Below are 9,832 nucleotides of genomic sequence, written 5' to 3'. Positions count from 1 at the left end.
AAGGAAGGAAGGAAGGAAGGAAGGAAGGAAGGAAGGAAGGAAAGAAAAGTAGAGTGGTGTCATACCCTTGTAGTCCCAGCACCAAGGAGTCAGAGACAGGATTCCTGGGACTCACTGCCCAGCAAGCTTAGCCTACCTTGGCAAGTTCTAGGCTAGTGAGAGACCCTATTTTTTGCTATTTATTTATTTATTTATTTATTATTTTTATTTTATGTGTATGCATGTATTGCCTGCATGTAGGTAAGTGCACGTGTGTTGTGCAATGCCTGAGGAAGACAGAAGAGGCTATTGGATCTCCTGGAACTGGAGTTATAGACAGTTGTTAGTTGCCATGTGGATCCTGGGATTCGAACATGGGTCTTCTGCAAGAACAGTCAGTGTTCTTAACATCTGGGCCATCTCTCCAGGCCCCAAGACCCTATTTTTTAAAAGATGGTAGACAGTGCCTGAAGAAAAACACCTAAGGTTGACCTCTGACCTTCATACACATTCACAGACATGTGTACCCTCCCCCACACAAGTTTTTCTTAAAACTGTCTCTTTGACACATGAATTATTTAGAAATGTATTGTTTCCTTTCTAAGTACTTGGATGTTTTAAAGCTTTATTTCTGTTATTTGTTTGAAATTTAATGTCAAATGGCCAAAGACCATACTTTGCATGATTTTACTTGTCTGAGATATTTCAAGATGTATTTTGTGATGCAGAATCCCGTTTATTTTGATAGATGTTCCATGAGAACGACAGGAAAAGAATGTATATTCTGAAGCTATTGGGTGGAATGTTCTATCAACACCAATTACATCTGCTGTTGATGCTAACATTCAGTTTTATATTCTTGACAATTTTCCTTGTTTTTTTCTATTAATTACTGAGACAACAGTGTTAAAGTGTTCACTTTGGCTGAGTATTTGGCCATTTAGTCATCTATTCTTGTTAGTTTTACTTTATGAATTTTGAAATTCTTTTGTGAGGTATATGTGTGTGTGAGAGAGACAGAGACAGAGATGGAGAGACAGAGAGATAGAGAGAGAGGCTTTTTATCCCTGTGTCTCTGACAAAGGCATACCTGACAGAGCAACTTAATGAGCGGGAAAGGTGTGTTTTAGCTCACAGTTTCAGAGGTTTATCCTCTAATTCTTGGCACCATTGATTCTGGGCTTGTGGTGAGGCACAGCATAGTAACAGTGGGTTTACATGGCAGAAGCATCTCACTTCAAGGCAGATAGGAAAAAGAGAAGGAGGGAGAGACTGAGGACCAGGTACATCCTTCAAAGTGATGACAATTCAGACTGCTGTCCTCTAACTAGACTCCCAAGTCTTAAAGTTTCCGCCACTCCTTCAAACAGCACTCTGGCTGGGGACTGGGCCTGCAACACACAATCCTGTGGGGGACATTTCACATTCAAACGGCAGCACAGTCTAACAGAAGATGGGAATTTTTCAGTCTCCCACATGTCGGGAGAGAAGGGAAGAGGAACAGATGACCAACTCTACAGAGCACCAACTCTGTTCTGAATGCTGGGCCTTCAAGATGAAGGCTTGTATCCATGTCTCTATGAGCAGAATATACTGTTAGCACCCATTGTACAGCTGAGCTGTATTAGACTCAGGTGTTCAAGGCCATCAGGTAATTAGGTAGTAAACTGAGAATGTGGATCATGGTCTGTTTTAGAAAAAAGATCCAGAAAATTGCATGAAGAAGAGACTGGAAGGGCCCATGTCTGATGTCCTGCTTTCCCTTTCTCTGCAGGATGGATGAGGGTGACATCATGATCATGCACCCAGGGATCATCTGCATCATGGTGAGACTGCTGCCTCGGTTGTACCATGAAGATCACCCACAGGTATCTGTTGATGAACACACTTTGTCTCTGTCACCTGGCTCATTTTTGCAGCTCCTTCTGGCACAAGAATCCAATCGTTCTTGCTGCCTTTAACCTCAGTACCTTTATTGGTAGAGCCACCCAGGGGCAGAACCTCTTGAAAGGCAGGGTCAGTGTGCGTTGGACCTTTAATAGATTTGTAACCATCTTTCAAAGGCTATTCAAAGCAGGTCACTTCTTCAGGTGAACTGATCTTCTAAAAGCAACAGGTGAAAAAAACATAGCTGAAGGTCATTGAACATCAATGAGGCAAGTCCCAGGTGTAAAACACAGCACTGGGTGCTGTTGAGACCAGAAATCCTCTTCCATGTGGCGATTAACCATCCAAGGATGTGGACTGGGATTCCAGCCTTGTGTCCTGATCAGGGCTGACCAGATGAACACAGACATTGACTACTGAGGAGACAGGGAGCTGGTGACAATGCAGATGGACTAAATAAATACACTCACAAATGAATACACAATCACAAATGGTGACAAGCAATATTGAGGGGGGAAACAGGAGTCCATGAGAGAATGATGGGAGTTGGGGGGTGGGAAGATCAGTAGCCATTAACTAGGTATGAGAAGTTTGCTGCAGATGCCAGGTTCAGGAATGCAGGGGACAGCTGGAAGTTGGGGACACAAGTGAGCAGAGGTCAGCTGCAACCTTGTCAGCAAGTAGGGCTTTATCCTGAAGATAATAAGATATATCCCTCAAGAGGCTGAGGAGATGTCTCAGTGGTTAAGAGTGCTGACTGCTCTTACAGAGGACGCAGGATCCATTCCCAGTACCCACATGGTGGCTAACAATCATCTGTAACTCCAGTTCCAGGGACTCCAACAACCTCTTTTGACCTCTTTGAGCATTGTATGACACAGGTGATCTTACACACATGTAGGCAATACACTCATACACATAAAATAAAAAGATAAAATATTTAAAAAAAGACATATCTCTCAAATGAATGAAAGATGAAACTTTTAAGTCTTTGTACTGAAAATCCTTTTTAAAAAGCTACTGTGACTGATGGAGAATGGGCTGGAAAGGGAGTGGTGGAGAAGAGGAACTGGGCAACAGTTAGGACCATGTCTACAGCCCAGATGAAGCACAGTGATGTTTGTGGGAAGGATACAGAAAGCAGTCAAGGGCTCTACTCACAGCCTGAGATGAACAGGGTACTGACCACAGGAAGACAAAGCATCAAAGGTGACTCAGGTTTTCATACTAAAAACCACCAGCCCCATAACAGAAAGACAACTGCGTGAATGAACACATGAAACAACAGGACAAGACAGGACCCAATAGTACACTCTTGAGGAGTGACAAAGGGGAAGTGTTGGGATAGTCTGTGATTATTGGAACGATGAGGGGACATCAGTGGAAGACGGCAGCTGCTCTGCACCAGGTAGGACGCTGCCCTTCCCTGTCTTAACCCTCATGACAGTTTTGTTGAGGGCACTCCTGTATCTATCGTAACCACTGGGGAGCTACAGGTCCTGATAACTTAACTCACCTTTGGGGATTCCCACTTGTTGCATCTGGCATTGTATCTGGTCCTAACTGTATTCCTCTGGAGGCTTGATACCTCTCGGAGGCAAAAGTCCAGCTTTGCTTCATCTAGGGGTTAAAAGAGACGCTGTATATTTTAGGAAGACATAACAGTTAATTGGAATTATTACAGTCTGAACATAATAGCAACATGCTACAAATACTGAAAGTCCTCTGAAATTGGAGGGAAGCATGGAGGAGGAGGAGCCTACTGTCTAGAGACTGGAGCTTGTTCTACTATGGAAACAGTAGTATTTGGGGTAGGAGTGAAAACAGCCCTAATGTGGGTCCATAGCTGTACATCACCAGTGACCACACTTCTTCTTTTACTTTCTATTCTACTGGAGAGCATTTACACAGAGAATGAAGCCAGTGTATAGGGAAACTCATCACAGTGAACTGGATGTATTGGGACACATGGGATATGAAGTTGGCGGTAACTATGCCATTGCAACTACAAGTCATGAAACAGTACTCCATCAATGACAGATGTGTGTCACAGTGACTTCTTAGGATTATATTGTCTGGTGATGTCACAGCTATCTTAGGTCATAAGCACATTTTACCATGTGAACACAATGATGATGGTGCTTAACAGTGAATTTCTGAGGATGTGTCCCCATTGTCAAGTGACATGGCAGAATTTCTCATGGTATTGTGTGTCAGCAGGGATGCGGTTCTGCTCCACGGGGTTCTCATTGGGCTGGAACTCCCACAAATGCACTTTCATCAATGGAGTCAGCACCACAGTGGGGTCAATTCATGCACTGAGGGGCCACTGAACTGCCACTCAACTTGGCTGTCTGGCTCCTTGTCTCAGGTTGTCAGCATGGTCTGAGTCTCCTCTGTGTGGTCCTCTGTATCTGGCCTCCACCTGTGTCTCTGTGTGGATTCTCAGCAGGGCCCACAGTAGCTCAGGACTCCCAGACACACAAAAGCAGAAATGTGGGTCTGGACCAAGCCAGCATTGCTTCTACAGCACTCAGCCAGTCCAAGTCAGTCACAGATTCAGTTAGACTCAATAGAAAAGGACATAAAACTTCCCCTTGCTGATGTGAGTGTTGGTGTGTATATAAGGGAAAGGGGTCCTTGCTGGGGGCGATGTTTAGAAATCGGTTACTTTAAACATCTAACTAATGGATCAAAGCATCTGACCCTTAAATCAAATGCTTCTGGCCAATGAGTTACCTTAAGTTTCTTTAACCCTCTTTACCTTAATACCCCACACATGCCTGCCTAAGAAATCCACCCAGATCCAAGCTCAGAACATGGTCTCTGACCTTAGAGGCTCTCATAGAGTGCAGGGCCAAGCACTCTGGAACAGTAGCCTTTGCCCCACAGTGAGATGATTTGACCGTCTCAGCGCTGTTTTGTACGACAGTGTTTTTGCCCTGAGAACCGCTAAGCCAAGTCGGATTATCTTGGGAGTCAAACTGATGGAATGATTGTGCAGAAACCCACTGCAGTGACCCACATTGAAGTGACACAACAAAGGACAGTGGCCTGGTTGCTGTCAGTTACCCTCAGGGATGTGGCTGAGCCTGGTAAGCTCATCACATCATGCTTTCTGTGATGTTAACTGGACACATTAAATATGCAAATAAGAAACCTGTTCAGCATGATCCCTTCCCTCTATTCAGGTCAAGAAGAAATTATTGAAATAAGAAATCAGAGGAAAAGTCCACTTGCCCCTTACAGTCTTTCAGATATTCAAACGATGGGATGCATCATCTCAGATATTTTCTGCAGATGCCAAATCAGCAGCTATGAAAGCTTGGATAATTACAGTAATTAATTCTGAAAGGGGACGGAAAAAACCTCCTCAGAGCAGATAGAACAGTAAATCAAATGAGAAATGAGACCACACAGGAATCTGCTGAAACCAAATGGATTCCAAGGCTCAGCAGATCTGGATGCAGGGAGAGGAGCAAAGCGTCTCAGTAGATGGCAGTGTTACAAAAGGGTGGTCTGAGGACTGCTCCCAGCTCTGCAGCTTACCTTACCCCCACAAGCTGCTTCCTCCTTTTGGAAGGAAAAAGGTGATGCCAGGGGCCACTGTTTGAGTCATCTTGTGGGTGTCCTGTTCTGGTTTATTTCCCATCACGGCTACATTATATCTGTTCTATGCAAAACCCTCAAATCACCAGCACTGCAAGCTGTTTTTGAAATAGATAACCCTGCTATTTTTCTGCCTTTAGCCTTATCACCCATATTAAACATTGGGAAGTAGAAACTTCACTGTGCACAAGGCAAAAAGGAATCCAATTCAGTTTTTTGGCCCCCGAAACAAACAACTACTTTGGAAGAAGGATGCTTTTCCTTCCCAGCATGCTCAACAGTTTCAAGGGTCTGACACTAGGGGACTGGGGTTCTGACCAGTTCCAAGTCTCTCTCCACTTCCTCCAGGCCTGTGACCTTCAATCAGTTGTTAGTAGAGGAATATTTGCTTGTGCACATGACAGCTGTAGTTTGGAGGGTGGAAGGCCAGATCCAACTGAACAGAGGTGGAGCTTAGCCTGTGCTGGTAGAACCTATGGAATGGGTAATCACGTCCATAAATAACTGCCTTGTACCCCTGCCTTGTACCTGCAGGACTTCAGAGATGAATGCCACTGGGACTTTCTTTGGGTTTGAGGATGGAGTGTCAAAGGACACTGGAAGGTAGTAGGATAGCATCTTGCTGGATGTAGGAGAGTCCATCCACAGGCTTTGGGACACAGAGCAAGAAAGCCATAGAGAAGTAGGGACGTTGGGGGTGAGGCTTTAAAGAAAAGGTATGCCCATCCTGCTCAAGAGAGAGGGGAAGGAAGAGCTCAGACACAGAGAGGTACATAAAAGAGGCCTCGACTGGACAGATGGCTCAGTGGCTAAGAACACTGCCTGCTCTTGTAGAAGTCCCAGGTTCAAATCCTAGCACCCACATGGTGGCTAACAACTGTTTGCAACTCCAGTGCCCTCTTCTGGCCTCCACAGGCACTACAAGTCACAGGTACATTTACATACATGCAGGTATAATATTCATAGACAGAAAAATAAATAATTTTTTTTGAAAAGAGGCCTATTTGGACTTTTTTCGGCTGAGCTAGACCACATGAGTGGGGCTGGGAAGGTCACCCATGTTGTCAAGAGCCATTTATTCCTAGCTAAGAGAGTAACCTTGGGTTACTTGGTAACCTTGGGTTACCAAACATTGTTACCACCAACACTCCTAGGTTTAATGACCATCTGCTCTAGAAGTGCTGTGAAGACAGCAGACCATGATCAGGTCTCAGCTATGCCATTCAATAATCATAGAGGAGTTGGGCAACATCTTTACTCTCTCATTTCCTCTGTATAATGTGGTCGCAACAATGTCATTGACCTTATAACAATTTTGAAGATTGCACAAATAAATGAATGCATGGCTAGGGCGGTGAGCAGAGCTACATAGCAGCTATTTGATTTCGTTGTCAAAAATTTATGAACATTTCATCATTTAATTGTGATGAGAACCCTGCAAGGTGGGTATCAGTAGTCCCATTTCTCAAATGAAAACTTGAACCTCACAGTTGTTGATGGAAAATACACCTCTCACCTCAAAGGGGATAATGGATCATTTATTCTGAGCCAAATGTGAGTGACCATGGTCTGGGCAGATAGATTCAGGTAGGAGGTTTACAGAAAAGCAGGGGAATCTCTGCCATGGGCCCCAGAAGCTACGGGATGACATTTTAAACATTTAGTTTGGTGGAAGCTACTGGTCCACTAATTGATACATTTCAAGGTTTTACCTGATAGTTGAAAGGATTTTAGGTCAGATATAGAGATGGGTAATAAATGGCTAGGAAGGGGATTAAAAATACCCCAAAATAATGTTGGCTCTGGATCTACAGCATTCAAACTCTCCATAGTCCCATAGTCACATAATTCTTTTCCTGTTCTTTGTTTTGTTTTTTTTTAAGACAGGGTCTTCCTGTAGCCCCAGCCAGCCACACATTCGACATGTAGACCAGCCTGGCCTTGATGTTACAGAGATCCTCCTGCCTCTGCCTCCCGAGTGCTGGGATTAAAGGCAAGTGCCATCACACCTGGCTTGTCATTATTAATCAATCATCTTTGTAGAATCTTCAGCATAGGTGTGACTTTTTCCTGGGAACTTTAGTTTTTCGTGCTGGTCAAGCATCACATTTTGTGTTTATGGAGGCCGAATGTTTTTGTATGTCCCACAGAGCTAAGGAGGCTCATTTCTGGGATTTAATCAAGATGTGTAATCAGGAAAGCAGTCTTCAGAGAGGAGAATAATGGGTAAAGCCATTAAAGAAGATACTTCTGGATCATGGCAGTATTCTTAGCCACTGTGATCTGGGTTTGATTTTTTTTCCACCCACTACACCTGACCTTTTCACATTGACACATAATGGGAGTATTATATCTAAAGCTAAAATAATCAAGGACACAGTTTGACCAAAGGAATTAAAGGTAGATAAAGAAATCAGCCATTATATCTAAGGAGAAATCCTCTATATGAATCACAAGTTTAAGCAGACTATGTTTAGTCTGTGTCTACATTGATATTTTATGAAATATTTCGTTGGCCCTTTGTAGCATTTGAAATAATTGATAATTATGTCTTTAATTTTAGTTTTTGTCGGTTTAGTTTAGACATCTTCATTTTATGGCTATAACCTCATATGGAGTGACTGGTTCTCATTTTAGGCAGGACTGATTTTTAATGTCCAAATTCTTGTAACTCTGGCCTTGGCTAATAGTTTCATTTGTCCTATTATTTTGGTATTACATCAGATTTTAACTTGGGGAAGTAAATGGACAGTCATAATACAGAAGAAATCAGATAATAATTTATGATTATTTCCCAACAATACGATCCTTTCTCCTTATACCAAATATGACAGGGGTAACGATAAGAGGCAAGAAATGAAAAATCAGGAATCTATAGATTTTATTTATGGGCACAACAAATCTTATTTCTTATTTCATAATCAGAATGGGAAATGGGATTTCAACAGGAGTTATTTTATAATATTGTTGAACCACTTCTCAGTGGCAAAATATCAGTGTTATTTGATATTTAAGAATCACGCTGTAAGAGAGTCAGTAGTAATGTTGTACAAGGGTTTTCAGCTTGGTTATGTGGGGTTCTCCATTGTCCATTTAGTTGAAGATGAGTTTCAGCAGCTCTTCCAAGGTCCACATGCATGTATCCTCAGAAAATGCTAGCACAAGTTCGAGGTGAGGAAGTTTCACAGCACAGATGTTAAAATACCCTGTAGGATGCTTTCCATCCAGGCTGACCTGAAGCTTTGATGTGGTGTCTTTTTCCAAATGATGGAGTCAACCTGGGCTTAGTTGTCATTCCTTAGCACCTCATATCTTGAGGAAGCTCTGTAACCAATTCTGAATTTTTAGTTGTCATTTAAAAAGTCCTTCATAACAATGTGTAATGTCTCCCTTTACCAGAGATGGCTTGAGGCTGCTAGTCACTTTGCAGTCACAGTCGGCACTAAGACATATTTATATTGTTGTGTGGGAGGAATTCCAATAAAATATAACACTCAGCTTTGAAACGGTTCTTTCAGTGAAAGGAACCATGTTTACTAAGCTAACTTTTCTAAGTATAAATCCTTATTGTTAGAAATAGACAGCTAGGTTTGTGTTTTTATAGTAGATGGAATCCCACTGAAATGGGCCAACAGCTTATGGAAAACAGGTGATGCAGAGACCTGAAAGTTCAGTGCCTTGACACAATGGGAGGAAGATCATCCCACACCTATCGCCCCCTTCAAGGCTCAGGGACTTTTGCAGAAGAGGGTGGCAGAAATTTGACCACTATGAGGCGAGCTATAGTCATACCTTCCCAAGGTCAAGGAGTCAAGGGGGGAGTCAGTTACCCCTCCCATCCAATCAGTTGACCTTAGCTGCATGCAGGGAAGGGGCTAAGGATATATAAGCTGAAAATGCCATGAGGCACCTCTTTTGCCATTTTGTGTGGGTATTGAGAAGTCACAGGATCTGTATCTGAGTGTGGACTTTCCAGCGCAGCTGTAAATGGGGAGAGGGCACTCTTCTGTAAATAAACCCCCACCCTATGCTCTGTTAGCAAGCCCAATAAACTTGTTAGGATTTCCCCACCCCCACCCCCAAAATAATAATAAATAAAATCTTCAAAAAAAAATAAGAAAGCTAGGTTTTGGTTTTATATCATGAATTTAATATTGACCCAAGGAAGTTTTAATAACTTTGAACTATAGTGAACTTGGCCATACACATATTATCTTTAAGCTTTATCTCCCACAGACCTTCTTACAACATACTCTAACCTTCTAATTTTATTCTCATCTTTCCTTTCTCTTTTTGTAAAAGTCTTTAAAAAATTATTTTTATTTTTATTTTCATTTCTTTGATTTATTGATTTTTT

General features: G+C 42.5%; 1 protein-coding gene across 3 annotated transcripts in view; it reads left to right on the top strand.

The window, feature by feature from the left end:
* Wdfy4 (WDFY family member 4) overlaps positions 1-9,832 on the top strand; it is a 274,936-nt gene that overhangs the window by 72,145 nt on the left and 192,959 nt on the right. For all 3 annotated transcript variants that reach the window (XM_029564047.1, XM_029564048.1, XM_029564046.1), the window contains exon 14: positions 1,754-1,847. In XM_029564047.1, coding sequence (XP_029419907.1) covers positions 1,754-1,847 — 94 coding nt within the window. The remainder of the gene's footprint in view (positions 1-1,753; positions 1,848-9,832) is intronic.

Source organism: Nannospalax galili, unplaced genomic scaffold, assembly GCF_000622305.1.
Source record: "Nannospalax galili isolate Female #2095 unplaced genomic scaffold, S.galili_v1.0 scaffold996, whole genome shotgun sequence".
In the NCBI taxonomy this organism is placed as follows: domain Eukaryota; kingdom Metazoa; phylum Chordata; class Mammalia; order Rodentia; family Spalacidae; genus Nannospalax; species Nannospalax galili.
This window is presented reverse-complemented; position numbering and strand designations above follow the sequence as displayed.